A 23844-nucleotide genomic window follows, 5' to 3' on the forward strand; every position below is an offset into this window, starting at 1 on the left:
ATGGAATCCTTTCGCGGCTCTTCCTTTTCGAAGCAGTTTTTTATCCCATCTTCCCATGACTTATGGTAGTGAGTACAAAATCTGTCCATCTCTTCAATGTAGAGCAATTGTCTCTTCTGTTTTGAAGTGCGCGTCTACAATTAATTAAAAGCATATCTATGCTCATTGTATTGATTAAAATTTTTATTATCTAGTTTAGAATGCTATAATATCCACCTGTCGTGAGAATTATGGAAATTGATTTACAAAACGATATGATGAGCAAGAAAAACGTGTGCTTTCAATGATTCTGTATTCATGCTGCTTGCTTAGAAATGATTTGTCTGAATTAATTATTGTGTTGACTTTGTTTCAAGTATTCACTCGACTGATATTCTATGAGTGGTGAAGTTACTACCTGAAATAATTATTGTCTTGTATTTGTTTCAATTGTTCACTCGATTGACATAGGTAAAAATAATATCTAAGATGGGAATGCATCATATCTCTGAGTTGCACTTCACATTTGATTTTTTCTGCGTGGTTCATCTATATAGAACTTTCTGTTGCAAGATATTACAAAAAATGATGTAATTAAATTTGTTCCTCGTTTTTGATTGATTGAGTATTGTTGCTATCATTTAATAATTTTGACTTTCTCTACATGTTCAATAAAAAATATCACCTCTGTACAAACTTAGCCGACTATGTCATCCACTTTGACGAAAGACTTTCGTTTCAAGGAAAGGAAAGATAGTGATCCCCACGAATAATATCGGCATCTATTTGCGCTGCACAATAAAATATATCGCCTTTGTACTATCTTATCTGACCTGGAGAGCGCCCTGTTTGCTGGAGGAAGGAATATAGCCCCCAACCCTTTGAGTGATAAAGCATGCACAGTGCTTTGGCCGTATAGACAGAGAGATAGTATGTCTCCGGGCTTTGAAGAAAAACCGAGATCTTCACATATCGTACTGAACCCATGAGTCGGATGCCTCTCTCAAAGTAAGGTTTGTATCGTTCGTTAGAATGAAAATTGTATAGTGCTCAATTAGATTAAGTCACGAAGATGATTTTATGATGGTTCAATGATAGATTATTTTCCTCTATTGATGTTTACCTGGCGCCGCTTAGAGTGTTCCTGTGTTCTTCAGCATTAAGTCTGTATTAAATTCGTCATGTTTTTGTTTTGATAGATTGTTTCGCGATTGCATGTATCTGTTATTTACGTGATGGCTAGGGTGTGCAGGTGTGGCTCTCTATTAATGCTTGCTGTTGATTGTAATGTTTCTCATTATTTCTTTGTCTATGCTATTCACTTAATAAGAAATCGATTAATTAAAAGTCACGTATTCTTGGAATAATCGACTTATCTTCCCTATTGTGCTCGAAATGTTCATAACTGTCACGAAACAAGCGTATGCCTCCCGTCTTCAACAAATCAGTGCAGGTATTATTAGAGCTGGTTGTTGGCTAGGATGGTGCTATGTGGTGAAGTTCATTTTTATCATATCTATTTCCTGTGTTGGATTCATAAAACATAGTAAGGTTTGTAGTGCCTGTTAGAATGAAAATTATATAGTGTTTGATTATATTATGTCACGAGGATGATTTTATGATAGTTAAAATCATAACTTATTCTCCTCCTCTGTTGTTTTGATTAAGAATAGCTTCTTTGATTAAATGTGGTGTTATAGATTTTATTTCCACTTGTGTTCGTGTCGTTCTTGTCGTTCGTGTCCCAAGGTTTTCCAGGGTCTTTGCTGTTCACAATTAATTACATACATCTATCAGAACTTGTAATTAAAGCTCCACTGTGGTGGTCACGTATAGGAATATTGGACTTTTTATAATAAAACTTGTAATTTTGATTGTAATCGTAGTGATTAAGAATATCTTCTATGATTAAATGTTGTGTTATAGATTTTATTTCCTCTTGTGTTCGTGTCGTTCCTGTTGTTCATGTCCCATGGTCTTCCATGGATTCAAGTATGGTTGTTGATATTAAAATGTATATTTTTCAGATTATCTGGTGTGGCCTCAATGCTGTATGTATTATTGAAAATACAATATGATATTAAACTAGATTCTGTTTCAGGTTATTGGGGTCAACCCAGGAGAAGTGTATGTATTATTGAAAGTAGAATATGATATTAAATTAGATTCCTTTTCGGATTATTGTTGCTGTAATGGGAGTATGATTGTTGATAATAGAATGTATCTTTTTCAAATTATCCAGTGTGGCCGCAGTATTGTACGTATTATTGAATGCGAATGTAGTTTCATATAATAATAAGTTATCTTTCAGGTCGTTGGTGCGGGGCTCCCTAAGTGAAGAATTGGTAAGCAATGTGATGAATGTTGATATTATGTTTTCTTTCAGAATCTGATGACTTGAAATATTAATAGCAAATAAATTATGTATATTCTTTACATGTACTGTCGTGTGTTTTTATTTCTTCTTTTACAGGTCGTGAAGGTTTTACGGCTGGGTTTTTCTCCTTCACCTGATTGGCAGCACTATTGGGATTACAAGTGGCACAATTCCCAGCACTATTGACTTCAATAAATATATTTCAACTTGATTGGCAATACAATTGGCATAAATAAATATATTTCAACTTGTATTTTTTGTGCATGACCCTTCTTTGCATGTCTATGCATGTTATAAGCGCGCGGATAACCACGCGCCGCGCGGGAAAAAATACGCGCAGGACTCAGGGCAGGGTCCAGGGGTCCAGGTTCCTGAGTGGACAGGGATCTCCTACGACAGGACTGAATACTACTTCCGAATAAAAATTTTTGTATACCTATAGAAGGTATCTGGATATTTTGCTTCACGTCAGCACGATGGAGCAAAATACCGTGCATAAAGCGGGTCTCTACACGCACGAACAACCACGTCAATCGGAAAACAACATTTGCGCTCGTGGACCGCCCGAGAAATAGAAAGTCACAAGGGGTGGCAAGACCATCGTCCTGTTTCCAAGATCAACTCGGACATTTTCCTGCAGCCGAAGCTACTGATATCCGGAGCTGAGATTAGGCAGATTTTTTATCAAACACTCAATGGCGACCCGTACCGACTTATGAAGTACGACATTGAATCGGCGACGCTGACCGTTAGCAGGACGCGGCGAGTCGACAGGTTTGGCTTCAACAACAACCTGAATCACCGAGGCTAATTCAACCTCTTGGAGAAACTGTGCAAGAAGCACGTCTCCTACGAATACGATCACTACGTAGGAAAGCAGTTCCTACTATACTACGACCTGAGTCCTGATCAATCCTCCGTCCACCTGTCACCAATCAGGCGTGGAAACGTTCGTCTGCAACTCAGGTTTCGACGCGCCTTGACCGAACCCAGGACCGTACTGATACTGTCCGAAAATGTGAATCATGTCTACCGATAAGAACAGGAGCGTGACCGTGGATTCGCGCGATGTTCGAGCGAGACATCGAGAGACTTAAAATACAGAGACTGGACTCCGACACTCTACCGTGGCGTATATGCGAGACGACCGTCTGCCTGCGCTGGATAGACCAGGAATAATCGTGGTCAGCACCGATCGACGACAGCAAGGCGGGGGAGCACTGGATGCTCTACACGAAAATGAAGAATAAACGGATGTACTTTGATTCCTACGGTTTGCCGCCCATCGAACCTAAGCTGAAACGTCTCACCGTCTATGAATATAATGATGTCTGTATTCAGAGCCTGTATTTTCCAATGTATGGCGTGTAGTGTTGTATCATGTTGGCGACATTGTTGGCGAAAGGGGAATTATTGAAGAGCTCTGTATTCCTGTTTTCCAATAATCTCGCCGCTAATGACCTAAAATCAATAAATATTCTAGAAAAGTTGGTTGTTGCTTAAAAAAAGCATGGTATCCTTTCTTCTATAGAGCTGTCCACAAACTATACTCGCTTAGGCGATGAATACCCGATAGAATCCTTTTATATAGCTCCCGATCATATCGTCCTATCTATACTGGGTGCTTCAGTTAAATCCCCGGGCTAAATAATTCGCGAACGGGTGCACTAATCGACGAACTTTCCGTTATTACAAGTATCTCTCGGATACCACCTACAAGCTGTGCACCATATGAATGAGTGGGAGGCGCTCATTATTTAAATAAAAATTCAAATGAGTTTCGTAAAAAAACATAACATCTAAAGCAGGGCGCTGTCGGCATTAAAATGGGTACTGCGCCTTTTGGGACCTTCAGTAGACACCTTTTAGAGAAAAACCTGCCACGGAAGCAGGCCATTTGTTGCAGTAATTGATTGGTTTCGGTATACATATTTTTGTCATGGCTGGTCGCAGTGACGCGCAACAGTACGCTCTTCCACTCCCTTATCCACCAATGAATCACGTCCTTTTGCGCTTCGCCGCGACCAGCCACGACAAAATATGTAAACCGAAACAAATTAATTACAGCAACAAATGACCGGCTTCGGTGGCAGATTTTTCTCGGAAAGGTGTCCACTGAAGGTACCAAAAGGGGTAGTACCCATTTATGTGTTTTTTTTTACGAAACTCATGTTAATTTTTATTTAAATAATGAGCGCCTCACACTCATTCACACGGTGTGCTGCTTATAGGTGGTATCGGACAGATACTTCTAAAAAAGAAAGTTAGTCGATTGGTGCACCCGTTGGCGAATTATTTAGCCCGGGGATTTCACTGAAAGACCCGGTATAGCTTCCTAATCCATCTCTACGAATCAATCCATCACACAACACAGTATTTTTCTCTTAAAAAGAAGTTCATGTTTTTTTTATTGTGCTGATGATTACATATGGGATGATGCACGCACACTTTCGATGGTTACGGGTCTCGTTGGGATGCGTCACTTTTTCTTCGTGTGAGTAAAGACGATGTCAGGCGATGCGACTCTTTTACGATACCTGAATCTCTCCTTCTCCAGTTTCAGGTCCGGTAATTCACGCATTTCTTCCAAATCTTAATCTGTTAATCGCTTAACACGACAGGGTAGGTACACCTTTACGCGCTTGTCTTTTTCCATCAGGAGTTCCACATATACTGCCTCCCCATACATGGTGTCCACCTTGTGTAAGTCCACCACGTCGAGCATTCTTTGAGACAATGCTCATTTTCTCATTGTCGCCATCACCAGATTTCTTTAGTTATCCAGCTTCTCGAAAATAGATGTCATATTTTACTTGAAGACTTCTCAGTGCAACTTCCTACACACCCGCATGAACTGAAAATGGGAACTATTACCTAACTTTCCTCATCTTGAAGACAATAGTAAGACATACCTTCCTCGTTGTGCACTTGAAGAATCAACCCGGAGTCGACCGTCAGATATAACAGAGCTCATGAACAAGTTGCTTCTTTGCGGGCACGGAATTCAAATGAGTTGTGTATATCGCAACTTTTATATAAAGCACCCTTGGAGGTTGACTGTACCTATTTTTAGATTGTGCACAGAGGTGGTGCACCATGGTAGGCTAGTTGGGTCAGGTTTTATTTACGCAAAGTTCCAATCACATATAAACAGTTTTTTTAGCCAGTGATATAAAACTGGTGGCGTGCGCGCATGGTAGCTGTGATGTATAGCTGCGATTGGTTTATATATTTATATGTATTTTAATACGCATGGCGGCGACCTCAAAGGAAAGCTCGATGACTCCATTTCTCGGAAAACACGTTATGCGGAAACAAGCGAGCTTTGATATAAAACAGATGGCTCCCCCTGCAACATGTTGTTGCATCATCCTCAAAAGCTCGATGACCTCATTTCTTGGGAAACATGATTTACAACCTCCAAAGTATGGAAGTATGCATAAACAAATGAGCTCTGATATGAAACAGATCGCCCCACGTCATTGCACATGTTGGGGCATGCGGTGAGATTATCAATTTATAAGCCATGGTAGCGCTTGAGAGGGGGAACAGTCCTCATAGTCGTTTCGAGAGCGCATCCACAACTTGCTTCAAAAGTAATTTATTCACACCCGCCTCCTTGTTGCGTGTTTTTTTATGGTTTCGTCTTTTTCCAGTGCCTGGATGTGTATTCTGCTTTCTTGACCCTCACGATATCGATCAGGATGAAGAGGTATCGAAAGACGATTCTCTGGAAGGTGCGCGTCCTACACTGTGTACGATCACACCCTGGATATATACTTCCTGCCCTTCTTCCAGATTGACAGTGCATTTCGTGGTATCGTCAAAAGGTTCGTGCTACTGGCATCTGTTCACAATCAGGGAGTAGAGGATTTGTGACAGTATTTAATGATATATTTTCACGATATGGTCCCTATATTGAGAATGCAGACAATGCCCTTTAGGTTTTGCATTTGTTCCACTGTTTTGATGATACAGAAAATTCGGGGGCTCATAATCGCGCACATCACCCACTTTATGGCGATTGTTCGTGAAGTCCATAGCGACGGAGCTATTGCTAATACTTTGATGGACGTGATTCAAGAGTTCACCGGGCGCGTCGAGAATTATCAGGGGGAATCGCGGCAGGCTTGGCGCCTTTAAAAGTGAAACTGATAGCACACCCATTGAGGATGTAATATGCTTGAAAGCCAAAAGGTACTCCATCAAATTATCCAGGGGAAAACAAATTGCAAGAGCTAAAGGGAGCTAAAGGGAGGGAGCTAAAGAACTAAATTAGAGCATTGTACACAAACACCTTTTCCATGATACGTACCCCGATACCCTGTTAAACCACCCTAGCATATCACATGAAGAGGTGTCAATAGTGGGAAAGAAACAGTGCACTTACACCATCAAAAATGTGAAAAGAAGTCTGATGGCGTACGACGATAATGATACCTCTACAATGTCGTCGACTGCTACCCGTATGGATGCTGCAAGTATGATAGCTGCAGTGGATGACCTAGATAGTGGGATTTCATCGGGCGTTCCTTACCTCGTTCTCTTCTCGCTCGTCTCGTGCACGCTGGCGCTGGATGCTGGCAGCAGTACTGCGAGCATCCAGCTAGAGAAGGATAAGCACACCTATGCACACAAACGCCGAGGTGATAGTTTAGCCATCAGAGAATGGCATGTGGTCCGGCATGAGCCTGGACAGGAACGATACGCGATCGCTGCGCGTGTGCCTTCAATAGCTGGACGGGAGCGATAACTACAAAGATATCCAATGCACGTGGAAGTGTCAATTGATCAAGCATGAAATTCTTCTCAGCCGCTGTCCTAGAGACGTTTACATGATCCGACACTTCCGAAGAACCACACCCAGTATCAAGGGAATCAATCTCTCCAAGGCTACCATGAGTTTTCTCAAACATGTACTCAATAAACGTTGAAATATATTCCTCGTGTCTATCTGATGGTGTAGAGCTATCTGAGGTACACTCTTAAAAATGAACTTCACCGCATAGCACGCTCTTGGCCAACCATCATATCGAATGATATCGTCATCTGCCCTGATTTGTTGAAAACGGGAGGCGTACGCCTTTTTTGTGACAATTATGAACAGCATAAGTGTCACAAAAAAGGCGTACGCCTCCCGTTTTCAACAAATCTGGGCAGGTAACGATATCATTCCAGATGGTGGTTGGATAGGAGCGTGCTATGCAGTGAAGTTCATTTTTAAGAGTGTAGAGCAGCAGTGGAGCCGCTGCTGAGCGCGCCATCTGGCCCCGTGTGGATGTGGTTTGGCAGCGTGAAGGAACCAGCCAATCAGCGTGAAATGGGCGATGCCAATCAGTAGGCTTAGAATTGGTGGGGGAGGAGTTAGAATTGACCAATCAGATGCCTCAGAAGTCTAGAAAATGTGGAGAATCAACCTGGATCAATTGATTTAGAATTGACCAATCAATGGGCGGAGCCATGCCAGCCAATTAGCATAAGGGGCGGAGCCACGATCAGTGGGCTTGGCGTGGACCAATCAGTGGGGTGAAAGCCAGCTAATTCTCATAAGGGACGGCAGAGCCATGATCAGAGGGCATAGCATGGGATAATCAGCATGAGGTGGCGGAGCCATGCCAGCTCATTAGCATAAAGGTGGGGAGCCAAGCCAGCCAATCATCAATCAGTAGGCTTGGCGTGGACCAATCAGCGTGAGGGGGCGGAGCCAAGCCAGGTGATGAGCATAAAGGGGCGGAGCTACGGTCGACCAATCAGATGGCTTAGAACTGGATTGTGCTGGCTTAGAATTTGATTTCAATTGGCTTCTATTAGATTAGAAAGAAGTGGTTGAAGTGTGCGATGGCTGGATACTACTACTATATGTGCTACTTAGGTACTCGTGGTGCGGCCAAGAAAGTGTTTCTTCATGCTAAACACCACTACACGTTATCACCTGCAGTATTACATCATTACTCATTGCAGTTCTGGTCCTACATTTCATCCATACCTGCAAACCATTACGTGCAGTTTAAAATGATTTCCGCGTTTCCTTAGAAGATCAATGATTTCTATTGCATTACTGCTTGTTGCATGAGCAGGGATACTGCTAATTTTACAGGTCGCTATCTTGTGCATGGAATTAGTGGTTTATACACAAGGTCGCACATGCCATCAATCAAATCGTAGTGGAACACTAGGTTGTAACTCTGTCCTGTCAATGTCCAGGAGAAGCGCTCTTGTATACTCTAGGCGGCAGTTGTCGAGATTGCTTACCCTACACCCTATGAGGAAAAAGCAACTTTACAGCCTACACTTTGCACTAAAGTGCAAAACTTTACAGTTGTCCACTTTCTAAAAAGCAGAAAAGACATACTTTTTCCGTAGTTCCGGGAAAACCGAAGGATCTTCGGTTGCCACATATATGCGCCTTGGTACTGGCCCCGCGATATTGGCGAAATACTCATCGGCGTGTTCCATGTATTCTTTTATTTCGTGTCGGGCCGCCTCGCCGCGTTTATCAGTGCGTCGGATGTGTAAGCTGAAATGAGATTGAACAATTGTTGCAATATTATTCGCTTTCCAGAATAGTTGGCAATACACTTTACTCAACATGAGCCAACGGATTATCTACAAGCCTTCCCTAACTTGAACGGTTGACTACTTTCCTAACTAGTCTGTTAGACTGAAGAGTATGGCTTGGTAAATCATCGTGTGCTGCAGCATACAATGACATTCATAAGTACATGTGACCCCAAAACAATGTGGGTTCACCGTCAGGAATAAACTGAGAAAAGAGGGCACAGTGCGAGTTAACTACGGACCCTATATTATTAACACAAAACATTAGGCTAATCTATAGTGTCAGCGTTCTGAGAATAATGCCAACCAACCTAATCAAACCAAGCTTGCCAGCAAACATCATCTGGAATGTCGACCACTCACCCCACAATAGGAGACCTGAAGGTGATGTTTCTCTTCGTTTCGCGTAGGTTGTCAAATAAGGACACCGAAGGTCTCATGATGTATGCCACGAACTGCCCAAACCACCAAGCGTAAGGGTCAGTGTGAAGCCCGACCAATTCTGTCGCTATATCGTCAGGAATATCCAGAATTGATCCGCGATCCTTTGTGTCTGAAAGAGGAAAAAAACGAAAAACGAAATGTTTGACAGCTTCCACATGTGATAATTATGTGCACAGATTGAAATGTTTTGGTTGGTGAACATCCATCACAATCGCAAAGCAGCAGTTAAAACGCAGACAAGAGTGACGGAACACAATATGGTGAAAAAATCCTCTCTTTGTGGTGGCGCTATTTTCCCTTTTTAAGGGACATCCTCCTCGTTCTGTGATTGAAAAGCAACGTGTCCTCAGGAAACTCATATCAAGCGCAGAGTGCGTTGTAAATGCTTGGGATTAAGAAAACAGTGTCCTCTATGAACGTTTGCACGAAGCGCTATGAGGAAAGTCACAGTGAAGATTTTCCTCACGCGCCCCATATGACCTCTCACTGGGCTGTACGAATCGCACCGGAGGAGAAATCGGTGACGGAACTCGTAGAGTAAACTCAGAATGCTTGAGGGATACAGCGAGCTACCTCCAGCCCTTTGAGCAGCCTTTCCCCCTTTGTTCTTGTGCCGCGCATTGATGGAGGTCGTTCGGCGGCACCGATTGCACTCTGTGATGTAACGAACTCTTGGAAGGCAGGCTCTTTCTCTCTCTGATCGTCGGAACCTTATCGATATGTATGACAGTGATGAGATGTTTGAGCGACTCTGGTTTCACCGAAATGGAGTGCTGTTCATCGTGAACTTGGTGCGCGACGACATGACTCGAAAGACAAAACGTAGCTGTGCCGTGCCTGTAGAGATACAAGCGCTCGTGGCCGTTCACTTTGTCGCGAGCGGCAGCTTTCTCGTCACTTGCGAGGACATCATTCATGTACACGTCTCAACAGCAAGCCGTATTGTGCGTGTGTTTGTTCCTGCGCTGATCAGGCACCGCCATAAATACATCAGGTAGGTAAACTTCTGATGTAATGAACTAGGTTTACGCAAGCAAATGGTGACAGTTTAACGCTGTAAACAGGTAGGAACTTACGTGCGAAGTCTGAAATTACGTGCACAAAGCAAAGTGAACCGTGAACTCGTGAAACGATAAAGGTTGATCGCAAGAAAAAAGAAAAATCCGTACCGCTTGCTACACGGTTGTCTGGAATCGCCAGTCATGAGATCTGCAGCCCATATTTCCTTGACTGCCCTCAGAAATGTTGTTCCAATATTGTATTTAAAGAAATACCATATGCTGCACGTGTTTATCACTCAAAATAAATGATCTTGCAACACCAGGAGGTTCGAGATGGAACAAACCACAGGGTGCTGATTTCAGAAAAGCGTGTCGCAAGCAGTACATATACGCGAACTTGTAGCATTTGTTGTAAGCTGGACACGTTTTATAACCACTGTAGTCCAAGCCTTGTCAAAGCTTAGAAATGTAAGTTTGTACCTGTAGAGCTCACATAGATTATTTGGTCTGGAAGAGTCCAGACAAACAACCCTCTTGCAGGTTCCCCCAGAGGTGTGGCACCTAGTGTATTGTATTGCTCCATAGACGAAAGATGAAACCGTTCTGCGTGAACGCAATGCATTCTGGACAGGTCATGATCACACGTCACAGCAAACGGCACCACACACGTGGTCTCAAAGACGCGCCCGTGATCGGCGGCCAAACCGTTTGCACACAACGCGTTTGCGCTTTCTGTGCGCTGTTTCGGAAGTTTCTCGATCCCGGTAACTACATTTATCCGGTAATCTCGCAGTAAAGCGCGCACTTTCATACATGAGGGCTGGTACTGTTGACCACTTCCAAAGATGTGGCGATGACCCAGCGTGAAGACACACTGAGCCCGTGTGATGTACTCAAACTAAGGAGAAGTGGTGTACCATGGTCGCGGAAGAAGCACGTATAGTTTACGCTGGCCACATACGTCCGTCTCTTGACTTTATACCAACGAGAATATGTCTGCAAGCGCTGAAACGACATGTAAACAAAGTCACATGTCTTCAAAATGACGTTGCGTATGACGTGTGAACACGAGAATATGGCGGTTTAGCGAAAAGCACCCGCTTGAGGGTAGTTACAACTACGGTGGGTTCTGGGGCGTCCACTGGCCATGAAGCTGTACGTGCAAAGGAGACATTCCTGAGAAAAGGTGGTTTTCCTGCAAGTTTGGGACCTGTCGACGGCACCCATAAACATCGAGATTTGGCCGTGGCTGACCACAATTAGATGGGACACAGACACGTATGGCTCAACCGCACAGAGAGTAACGCACTCAAACTACTCAGGGAAAAGAGGTGCTGACGCCAGGAATCAAACCTTATGAATGGGGAGTTTCATCGCCAGGGGCGATACTCTACTCCGTTGCTGGTGATGTTGTGGCCCCTTCACAATAAGGATGGAAGTCATATGGTGTCCAAAAATGTCAAAAGAGCTTTGAAGACGATATCCTGTCAGATATGCTAACCAGGCTCCATTCCTTGCGTCAGCACGTCTTTTCCCTGAGTTGTTTGAATTCGATGGTACCCATGTTCGTATCTAAGCCCCTATACAGCATGAGGAAAACTATATCAACCGAAAAGACTTCCACTCTCTAAATGTTCAGGTGATAGTGGATGCCAATTCGTACATGATCAATGTTGTCAATCAGTGGTCTGGTAGTGTCCACTGCTCCAGGATCCTTCGCTCGAGCCATATTGAGGAAAGGCTGAACAATGGCACCGTATGAGGGATGCTGCTCTGTGACAGGGGACATGCTTGGAGGCCATGGCTGATGACGGTGTTTCGAGACCCCAACAGTGGCTTACAAGAACGGTACAACGCAGCCCACAAAACTTCGCGGTACATCGTCGAGCGGTAGGCATAATTGGTTACGATGTTGCTGTGCAGATGAGTATGTGAACTGAACATCAGTATCAAATGCGATCCAGAGGTACCATCAGACCCACAGGAGTTGAGGCAGATACTCCACGAGGACGGCAAGATGGCGTGTACATATGCGACATGATTGTGAGCCAGCATTTCACCTAAGGTAAGCAAGTCTGTAAAGCAAACCAACAGACGGATGTTTTGGAGAACAAAAAAACTGTTGCTAGTTTGTATAGTCACTACACTCTCAATTTGGAGAAGCCTAAAACGTGTGTGACGCCTTGTGTAAGCGTCTCTGTATTTGAAAGACGGACTAGATTCTGATCTAGTCGTCACAGCCTTATGACTAGGCCGTTAACATGGGGCGAAGGAAGGAAGCATGTGTGATGCTTCGAGACATCGGCGTGCGACGCCGAAGAGAAGCCATTTAAGACTCCTAGAGCAACGCAGTCAAGTTAGCCGTCTCTCTGGTGACGGCAAAGCGGAGCAACAGACACGCAAACAGTCTCGGTCTGGCCGCTCTCGCTCGCGTTCCAGCCATTCCATTTCCATTTTCAAACCGTGAAACGCCTTCCCGGTATACCCCAGCCCTGCGGATGTTTAGGTAAGTAAAGTATATTTTGTGCGGTGTGCTGCATAGCAACAAAAAATAATTTGATGTTCAAGTGGCCGGGAAACAACGGGGAGTCTTTCGAGGCGCCTGCAAGGAAGTAATCTGTGAATGCACGGGACACGTCCGCGTGAATGAACGTATTGAAAGAGCTTAAGGTGAGTCTTACGAGATACCTTGAGTCCTTGGTTTAGAGCTTTTGGAAAGTAAGGCACCAACAATGTTTTTGGCCTAGCCCGTCTACGACACCTGTGAAAACAAACTCTAAAGAAAGGCAAATAATCGAAACTTTGTGAACACGCAATAGTTACAGGTCATGCACTGATGTTAGATGAACCGGTTATTTTAGTCCGGGAAAGCCGCCGGGGTATCATGGGACATCAAAAAGACAGATAACACAACACAAGCATCCGGGACCCTTACCCGACTGCTACTCCTCCCTACAGCGCTAATAGATCTGTGAATACTTTTTAGTAATGAGATATGTATACCCATTGTGTGGACGATTTTCAAGAAACGGAAGGATACTACAGTTGTCTGCCTGCCTGCCTATACATTTTGAACAAAAATGTTGTAAGTAGGGAAGATAATTCTATATAAAATGCTGGTATGAGATGTGTTGTGAACATTACAGCTGGAAATTGAGGCAGAGATTCGTTTTGGAACATGGCTTTGTGCTGCAACCCAAAATCAACCCTGTAGTACATCGGAGATTTATTCGGTCCAGGAATCTTTCTTCTGCGTTTGGTAAGATGTGGCTCTTTGGTTCAGTTTCGAAGGCAATGTCCACTGCTTGTACCAAATGTATAACAGCGAGGGTTGCAAATCATTAAAGCTTTAATAGCATTCCTGCGTACATATTATGACATAAAAACGAGATATACAACAGCAAAATATTAGCACCTCTGACTATCAAACATTGTACTTTCTACACGAGTCTTATATTTTGCACAGGTTCCAAAACAAGTCACTGCCGAGATGGACCTCGGATGCCTCCATGCTATCACGGAAGGACTCACAACGACAAGCAGAGGTAAACCTTTCAACAAACGCGATATGGAGAGACATCTGGAACGCGTGGAACGCTACGTCGCTGGTGTTCGCGTGGTTCCCAGACGCCAGAATGCCTCCTCTCCTGTCTTGGTCGTCCATGGTCAAAGGTGAACCCGAGCATGCGCTCGCTGTCGGCGCGCAATACAAATAAATTGCTGGTGGAAAAATTACAGTACGTGGTATATCCGCATCCGATCCGCTGCCTTCGCATCCGCATCCGATCCGCATCCGACCTTGAGCCATCCGGATCCGATCCGCACACCACAGAAAGTGCTAAATTTTCATCCGAATCCGCAAGTATCTTGCGGATATCCGCTTCCATCCGCGGATGGTGCAGGGCTCTACATTGAAGCTGCGCTTATTTGTGTTTAGCTGTCTACTACAGTTTAAACCTCTCGTACCCGTCGTCATATGGACAGTTGCTTGGATTTCTCGAACAATCCTCCTGCAAGCCACACCATTTGAAGAGGTTGGACGACCGGGAAGGCAAGGAAGGTTATTGACACGATGTATTCCGCCCTCTGAGTGAATTTAAGGAAGCAGTGTAGACATGAAAGAGACAGAGCTGTGGTATGTAACTGTGATATTTGTAAACGGGAAAGGGATACATCTATAAATGCAAGCCCACGCAGCACAAATAAATGTTCAATGTCCTTTTTAATATATCACCTGGTGCATATGCTTTGCCTTACTCGTATTCTGTCACACTGAATAATCCGTAGGAACATATTCAAATTTCTAGGGGTGCACAAGATGCAACGTAGTAGAATTGACACTTTGTATTCTATACGCTAGGGGACCGAACGGTTGCACAGTGTGGTAACTATAGAGTAGCTATATTTCACATGGCGTAATCAGGTTTACTATGTGGAAGAAACCACTTCAGTACTTCCCTGTTACGCCACTTCTGTTTTATTGTTGTCACTGTTACATGTTCTTGACTTGCCGTGATATCTGAGCACATTATGGCGTCTAATCGTCGCTCATGATATCGTAATAGGGATGTATTGGCGTCCTGCCCCCTGCAACACACCCTGGCGGGGAGCCGCGTGAAGTGAACATGGTCAACCGACGAAGCACACTGCGTTAAAAAAGTACCATCATTTCGACGCCTAAGAAGCGTCACATTAATACGCGGCACCTTGCGACGCTGGGGCTCCGCGTTAAAAAAAAATGCCTATGATTTTAACGCTGAAATAATAATAATAATTCGGGGCATTACGTCGCGAGAGAACTGTGATCATGAGCGGCGCCACAGTGGTCGGGTGTGTCGATTAATTTTGCCGATTTGAGGGTTCTCTAACGTGTGCTGAAATCTCGACACACGTCCCTCGCGGAAGACAAATTTACTGGCAATTAAATACAGGATATGACACAAGGCACTGTCCTATACAGGCGTGCACAGAACATAATTATCAGGCAGAGGTGGAGTAACGAAGTTTCGAAATGTCGTATAGCTGAACAATGCAGCTTCTGAGGAACACAATGTATTTACCGCATGAAATTTTGCATACGTAACTAAAAATGGCACACACGCAAAATTTTTACAAAGAATTGTACAAAGAAATTTTACAACAAAAAGCGTTTACATAAACCTGTACAAAAATCAAGGAACCCTAACCATGCTGATTTCATGGAACTAGGATTGAATCCCGCTTGCTTATGAGGTCTTTAAGAAATTGAATCCGTGAATGTAATGTTTTGTGGGCTTGAAGCATGGTTAGGGTCCCTGGTCCATAAACCATATTCCTTCGGAGATAGATGAAATTCGTAAAGTCAACTCCGTTTTTAAATCCTTCCTCATACTGATCGGACGTCATACCCTTCCGCTTCTTGTTGGACTTCGTCTTTGCAGGGTCATCGCACTGTTGCATTGCAGGGGGTGTGCAGGGGTTGTCTGTAGCGGTGCTTCATAACGGGAGGCGTGGGACTCTGCCCAAGAATCTACAGGCTCTGGTAGAGGAAGGCAGGGAGCCGCTTCTTCTCGACTGCCATGGACTTCGGTGGACTGCGTGGCCATGATGTTGGAACATCGTATACACTGCGTATAATGCTGTATTTAAGGATGCCACTCATTCTACTCCCCAAAATCCATATTCTACTATTTCTATCATGTATTTCACACTGATGTAGTCACAGTAGCTACCCTTAGTAGATAAATATAACAGCTGTCAGCTAAGCAGTCATGTAACTTACAGCAGCTGATTGGGCGCCTCACCAGAGTCGATGCCTCTAACAATGTCAGTTACGCTTATCGACTCGGCCCCTATGACATCCAAGCCTGCCGACATAACGCATGGTATCCCCACTGCTTGGCCTTCCTCACCTCAAAAATAAGTCAATACACAGAGAGCAGCAATTTCAGCAGAGTAAGTTTCACGAATTTAAAATCGCTAAACCAGTTTCACCGCTTTTAATTTCATGATATCCAACCAACAGGCCCAATTCGACGTTCTACTAGAGGTTTGTTGTATACAGCAGTTGACATTGTAGCTATAGTGTAGAATACGCTTAAGATCAGTGAGGGATCAACAACAAATTAACTGCCTGTGTTAACCTCTGGTAAAAATCGCCTACCAATCACTAATAAAGCAGGGTAACATAGAGAATTATAAAGATTACTGCCAGTGGAACTGAGGAGGGAATGCATCCCGCCTTGCTGTTTGTGCACTTACCGGTCTTCCTCATATTTTGCCGCATGTCTGAGAACTTTCTCCGCCATTCTCGTGCGTGTCCCACCGCTTCTTGACTTCTTGGTGTGACCGGTGGGGATACGGGAACCGGTAGTTAAGTAACACTATCCGTCGTGTCTTCCCGTGCCTTTCATTTTGTCTTCGTCATCACATCCTTGCTAAATGTCTGGTTGGTAATATCCTTGCGCACATCTACCTCGTGTGTCAGTTACAAGGTTGCCTCCTCGGTCCAGTTTGGCCCCTTCACTTTTTCTACGTCGGTATTCATGCGGCTGGGGGGGGGGGGGGGGGGGCTGGAAAGCGGCGATCAGCTGTCGGACACCACGTGGAGAGAAATTCCCGCCTCGCTTCGTACCACCCCGGTATCATTCACGCCTGCTCCAATTGGACGAAATCTCATGGACCAAACGTGGAGCCCGCAACGTCATGTCCGGTGACGTCATCGTAGCTGAGAAAATTGGGTCATGGAGGAGCTTTCCTCCCCAGATAATTTTCACGTACGAATCTCCTCCCTGGCCTATCGTGCAAACCAGTCCGAAAGACTTGTCGCGTGAGCTAAGTTCGTCACGTGAGTGTCCTCAGCCTAAGATACTGTAAAACCCTATTATTTCGAGCCCCCTTAAGTTTCGCGAAATTCGCGAACTGACATTTTCGCGAATTCAAGGGGCAAGCGAATTTTTCGGAAATAAATAGACACAAGGAAAATATTGTGCTAGACCCCTGGTATTTCTTTACATTATATTTACAACGTGAGAAGATACGAAGCGTATATTATAAACATATGTACATTGAATTAGGCACCCACGATACCGTCTTATTCTGCGGCGCATCGACAAGCTTCCAACAAATGGAGGTCAAAGACCCGCGTTGTCAACGGATGGGGTATATAATAGGCGATCTCGCGTGTTGAGAGGCCTTCGCGAATATTAGAGGTCGCGAATATATTTCCTGTGCCCAACTCCCACATTTTTGGGGCGCGAAATAACAGAGTTCAACAGTATATTCTCAAGCATTTCGTGCAAACGGCACGGGCCACAAGGTCACTTCACAACACTGAAAAGTTTTGTCGACGTGCATGTTGCATATCTCTTTCCCAAATCTCAAACTCGTGTTTGGAGTACCCGGATGTCTGACACCAACATAGACTCACATAATATGAGTCACGGTACCATGGGCTGCAGCACATAAAAAAAATCACACATTTTCGGTTAAACGGAAAGTTTCACTTACGAGTGGAGGAAAAGGTAACGATAAAAGGGCTTGGACACAGGCGAGCCGGAAGGTATTCCAAAGGCTAAAACCCGAGACAGGGAAAGAAAGACCTGCCATTAAATGTTCAGCTGTGTTCGGGAACATGTTCGAGAACATGTCGTCTATGTCCTTCTTTCCCAGTCTCGTGTTTTACCGCGAGGAACAGCTACACAAGTATTACTTGCAGAAGCTATCACACGAAACCGGCCGCAGCCTATAAAAGAGGGTTTACCTGGCAGACACTGTGCTTACAGTTCATAAAGTGGGTGCTGGGATTTCATTCTGCAGTCGCACGGAACCTCGATGTTACGGGATCGCATGCTCGAATAACGAGAGGTGTGCGCGGGTGCGTCATATGCGGATCCGCGGGATCCGTTCTACATCGTGTTTTGCTGATGCAGATATAACGTCTCGAAATCCGCGCCGAGAAGGTACGGATAAACCCGAGCACCGCCGGCCGCGGTACGCCACAACATCCGTATTTTATGCGCAAAGAATCGTTAATATCACTGTCGACGTCCCCGAGGTGGATCCACAATTGGCGCAAATAATCAAAAATGGTGTCGAAGTGTGTCCCTTCCGTTGTTGTGACTTTAACTTCGTTTGATTGCACAATTGTGGATGGCACAATGTTCCTAAGTGATTTGCATGCTGAAAAGTGAAACTGTTTGAAAGATAATATTTTCGTCATGCAAAATTTTCCAGAAAATACAACGACTGCAAATGTGCGCATATACTCAATACCCGCGCGCTTGCGGTACACCCATTTCAACTAGCGCGGTAGCGGGTATTACGTGAGCGGGTGCAGTGCGGATGTGTATATTATCAATGTTATCCGCGCTCACCTCAACAATAACCTGATCTATAAGGGCTGGCGTGATTAATGCATACGCAGTATATTGTTTACTGCATCAAGCATTCAAGTGCATGATGGCAGTTGAACGAAAGGCACGTGGGCGTTGCGAGGCTTGTATTGTGTCTGTCCTTGTTTGTTTAGTTGACCCACTACAACGATGCACCATATCCTTACGTGAATACGGTTTGTTGAACAGAAATCCTAACGGTATTGACAAAACTTGAGACACTCGCTCTCTTGGTGTAAATACGTGCATGTTTCCCTCGATATCCGGTAATTGCAATCAAGCGGAAGCTTCTACACGTATAAGATGTTCCTTATTTCAGATCAGTACCGCAGGTTTCACGACAAGCACTGCTTATTGCGCAAGCGCTGAAAGCTATGAATGGGATAACTGGATTTCGTGCTCTCTTTCGCATATTTAGAGGGTGTCGTTCGTTGTTCAATATTTTCATAGAATTCAGGATTGTTCGTCGTTAATTTTGACGTACTCACAAAAGCAACGAGAAGCTATAGTTCACCTAGAGAAGCTGCATCGAAAGAAGCTTGTCGTTGTGCGCCATAACTTCGTGGCAGTTCCAGTAGAGGGAAACTGCAGAAATGACCTCATGTCTAGCAGATAAGGTGTCCTACTCAGTGATTGTAATGTCGGGGTGCCTCTATGCAAAGATGGAATTAACCCGCACTACACGGATGCTTCGGGCATTAACTGAAAGAGTGCTGCACAGTGGATTTGGATCCAGAGAACGACCCATCCTAGTCTCGTGGGATGCTAACCCGAGATCGATATGAATCAGTCTCGACACAATAGGAAACAAATCCCGTGAACCAGTCATCAATGCACGACATTTCTTGCTGAGCTTTCGGTTACTGGAACGCGCAAAAGCAGTGTTTTTCAGATAAGTCCAAATAGCTTTAAATGTTACCGCGGTTTGTTTCTCGGATTTTTTCGGATCAATCGGAGAGTCTGCCTAGCTATAAACCAGGCGCAAGCTGCAACTGTACAAAGATGACATCCGCCTAAACTCTGACCCATGTGCACACATCACTACAGGTACAACCAGGGTCAAAGGTGATTTCATAAAAAGGAAAAGCTTACACCGACGAATAAATTGGCGAGTTGTAAGCAGTGCAACGCAGACGACTTTGAACGACAGGGTAAGTCGACACAAATTAGGTAAGCTAAATAACAGGAAAATGTCATATCGAAATTAGATTCAATAAAACAAATCCTAACAAAGGTCCGCTAGATTTTGTCTGCTCTAGGTACAGGTTCGAAATCTGAAGGATTCATGTGTGTGTGTGTGTGTGTTGGAGGGGGGAGGGTTCTGTCATGGTTTGCTTGGAATGCATTTGCTTACCGTGTTTGTATCCTGGCCAAGTTGATGAACGGTCAGGAGCCAGTAAAGCGGATCGATACGGCAAGTAGATACAAATTAGGTAATTGAACTAACAGGAAAATGTCATATGGAATAAAACGAATAGCAAGCAAGGTCAGCTAGCTTTTGTCCTGTATCGATACAGGTTCTCAATCTGTAGGGTTCAGAGATCGATAGACTTGCAAGGGGGGGAGGGGGGAGTGCATATGCTTACAGTGGGTGCCTCCTGGCCAAGTTGATGAACGGTCAGGCTTCTCAGGACACTTGTCGGTCAGTGGAAGAAAGATTCGACTCCAACCATACGGGTCATACCTCCACGGCTGAGAATCTACCACCACTGGACGCTTCAGCAAAACACCTCTGACAAGACACCAGAGCACATCGTGGATTCCTGAAGAGAACCCATGTCGGCTGGACAGACGGCACGACAAGACTCTCGAACAGTTGTCCTGCTGCTGATTCACTTCGATAAGCCTGCTGACCTTGTTCTTCAGCTCCAATAATGCTTCATCTTTCTTCTTGATAATGCCTGCCTGGTTCGCTAAAGACTTCACCTCTTCATGAAGAAATCGAACCCGTTCTCGCGTCGTCACGGAAAGGGTTCTTAGGCGACGCGCAAGAGCTTTAGGAGCGCTACTCACTGTCCCTCTTAGTTGAACAGCCAGGAAGCGGTTGAGTTCCAAGAGGCTTTGCTCGACGTGTCCATACGTTGCGACGGCATCTCGAAATCCCATGAACCTCACCGTGACTGTTGGCGTGAATTCCGCAGCAGATAGGAAGTAGCTCTCGTCGGCCTTGCTGGCTTTCTGGCGTAATGCTGTCCTGCAGCAAAAGACGCGATTTAGCGAATTGTATTTCTAACTGCAGAATTCCACAGATTTGTAAATTATATCGAAGCTACTGGAGCAGCATTCACTACCTGACTGCAGGTGCTCGACATGAATACAGGGGGCATTACTTAGTTTGACGAAACTTTTGTTGTGCACCGATGAACCACGTCCCTTTTCTATTCCAGTTTCTCTTCTTTTGGGAAAATGAAAGTTAAATTGGAAGGAAAAGACAGAGAGCCTTGCACCTTGAAACTTGGCGAAACAGCGGACAATGAAGAAAATACCGTGCTCACCAAAGCGGCGGTTCGGTTGGGAAATGGTTTATATACATTTGGTCTATGTTGCAAATGATCCATACACATCTGGTCTACATACGTTTTCTGGCGCGGCAGGTCCGTAGGAGTGAGTGCTGTAACATGCTTCGGTCGACTTTTCCACTGCCATGTTGCAATAACCGCCGAAATCAGCAGGAGAGCAGGCCATAGGAACCTATGCATATATACGACTGAAAGTATCCGACGAAACACCGGATTTGCCTGCAGGTCGCCTCCAGTCAATGTTAAATATTCAACTAGGAAGTTAATTGCGCGATGGCGCTATGCAAAGTGTTCATGTCACGAATGGCCCTGACAACTTACAAATACATTCGCCTATGTGTGAGGAATAATAGCATCGTTATGCAGCTCACCCACACCAAAACCGTGGAAAAACTGGCTGAAAAAAAAAAGGCTTCAATTCTATCCATTATTTATGTATGTGATTACTCCTATTCTGTAACGTGAGGTGTCGATCATAACGTAAGAAACGTGTGAGAAAAGGCAAGTATGCAGTGTATCTAACAATGCTTAATTGTACAGCTTTCTAGTCCTCCTATGATCTTCAGGGGAAATTGTGCCGACATTCGTCTGGGAAGTCTTCGGAAAACCCAGGGAAAACCTCGGACAGCACAGCCAGCGGTAGGGTTCGAACCTACCACCTCCCAGTCTTCAGCACAACCTTAACTACAACCAACGAGCGGACGCCTTAACCCACTCAGCCATGCCGCTGGTATATAATTCGTTAACTGAATCCCCAAAACCTTTGAGAAGTGATCCACAAATTGCTGTGGTGCTAAACGAGATATTTATTTCGTACGAGCCAAAAATGACAAGCTACATATTTTCATCAACTTACCCCACCCTATGGGTATAAGTTGACGACATCAAAAAATTAATGCCGGGTTTAAATTTTGTCTTTTGTTTGGGCCAGCCGAAACGGTCAACCACGAGTAGTGCACATGGAAACACAGGGCAATGACACAGCATCATAATGGTGAGGCCATATTTTATTAGCCGCGGAGCAGAAATGAGCAAATTGGAAGTCAATGCTCGCGAAAGTTACAGATGGGACAAAAAAGGGCCCCTGTTACCTCGATCACATCTGCAAAATAGCGTCTCACGTCTTTCTAAAAAGCCACGTGCAGGACTTCAACACGTTGCTTCAAAGCCCAGACAAACACTGTGCTCACCCTGGTATCACAGGCGAGAAAAAAAAATACATACAGAGACATACAGAAGAACAAGTGTTAAATCGTGAGTTAGGCAGTATATTCAAGACAACCTAAAAAGTATAACTGGATTTAATCATAAGAGCACATACGAGCAAGTACTATATATGATCCGCCCGCTGCCACCCCCGTCTCCCCTCGTTCTCCTTCTCTTGCTCCCCTACGCAGCACTCTGCAACAGCCACCGCGCTCTAGTGGCGCCAGTAACCGTCCTGTAACACAAGGAACTCGCCTCCAGATGCTTTTTCAGGTTTGAAGTTGACGTCCTGTTTGCAGAGTACATCTTATTCCATAACTTGCACTTTGCAATTAAATTATTCTCGTCCTTCCATGATAAAAACTCGAAGGTTGCTTCATAGAGCTGCCACGGAAGCTTATGATAGCAACAACCGGAGCAGGATTAGCCATTGCACTGGTCGGAACGCAAGTGAGCTGACCGGAAAGTTTCTCTTTGTGTATAATCATTTCCTTGTCCATATCCACAGGAGGCAGGATTCTGTGCAAGGGCAGTGACACCGTTATTCACATATGGCTCACTCCGACTGTTGAGGGTCACTAACTTCAACTAATTTGTGTTCGCAAAAGCTGGAATACCCTGCTTGGTGAAGAGCCCAAGGCACGGGGCACGTACCGATTACGGATAAAAGGAAGGAAGACACTGTTGGGGGAAGTAGGTGAAGGTAGGGTAAAGAAAAAAAGAAGGAACGACATTTATTCCTGTAACTAGTTAGATTTTCCAGTTACATTCACAGAAATAGTAACTAGTTAGTTAAAAGCTACTTCTTTGAAAATGTAACTAGTTACTGTAACTAGTTACCCCAAAAGTAACTAGTTACAGTTACAAGTTAAAAGTAACTGAGTTACTACCCAAGACTGCTTAAAATAGTAGTTTAACTAGTAGTTCCCACTACATTTCTGCAAGTAGTTGATAACTACTTTTTAACTACAATCTGGTAGTTTAACGACATGTTAACTACTGGCCATCACTGCGAGCCAGTAACTTTGTATTCTCAACCCCACACTCTGATACATCCTCCATAACATATCCGCCATATCCTCCATAACATAACATCCTCCATCCTCCATGGCATAAATAACGCGTATCCTTCGCGCTATTTCACCTAGAGCGATAGCTGACGGGACCATAGAAATCTTGAACAGCTACTGTTGCACGGCGCATGCAAAAAGAAAAAAAGAAAAAAATCCGGTAAGCATACACCAAACATAACGAAAAAAAAAAAATTCTCGAACAGTAACACATAGCCCTAATCCATGAAACCCTACGATTTGAAAGAAGGAAGAAAAAAAAAACGGACACGAAGACAGACATGACACAGATAGAACAGACGTAGCCAACGGAAGCGG

The 23844-nt window shown here is 44.4% G+C and overlaps 1 protein-coding gene across 2 annotated transcripts in view; it reads right to left on the reverse strand.

Annotated features, from left to right (window-relative positions):
• LOC135383859 (alpha-(1,6)-fucosyltransferase-like) overlaps positions 1 to 23844 on the reverse strand; it is an 85890-nt gene that overhangs the window by 16684 nt on the left and 45362 nt on the right. For both annotated transcript variants that reach the window (XM_064613164.1, XM_064613163.1), the window contains exons 3-6: positions 21309 to 21422; positions 20318 to 20925; positions 9278 to 9467; positions 8709 to 8873 (exon numbers count right to left, since the gene is read on the reverse strand). In XM_064613164.1, the coding sequence (XP_064469234.1) occupies positions 8709 to 8873; positions 9278 to 9467; positions 20318 to 20925; positions 21309 to 21422 (1077 nt within the window). The remainder of the gene's footprint in view (positions 1 to 8708; positions 8874 to 9277; positions 9468 to 20317; positions 20926 to 21308; positions 21423 to 23844) is intronic.

The sequence above is a fragment of the Ornithodoros turicata genome, chromosome 2 (genome assembly GCF_037126465.1).
Source record: "Ornithodoros turicata isolate Travis chromosome 2, ASM3712646v1, whole genome shotgun sequence".
Classification (NCBI taxonomy): domain Eukaryota; kingdom Metazoa; phylum Arthropoda; class Arachnida; order Ixodida; family Argasidae; genus Ornithodoros; species Ornithodoros turicata.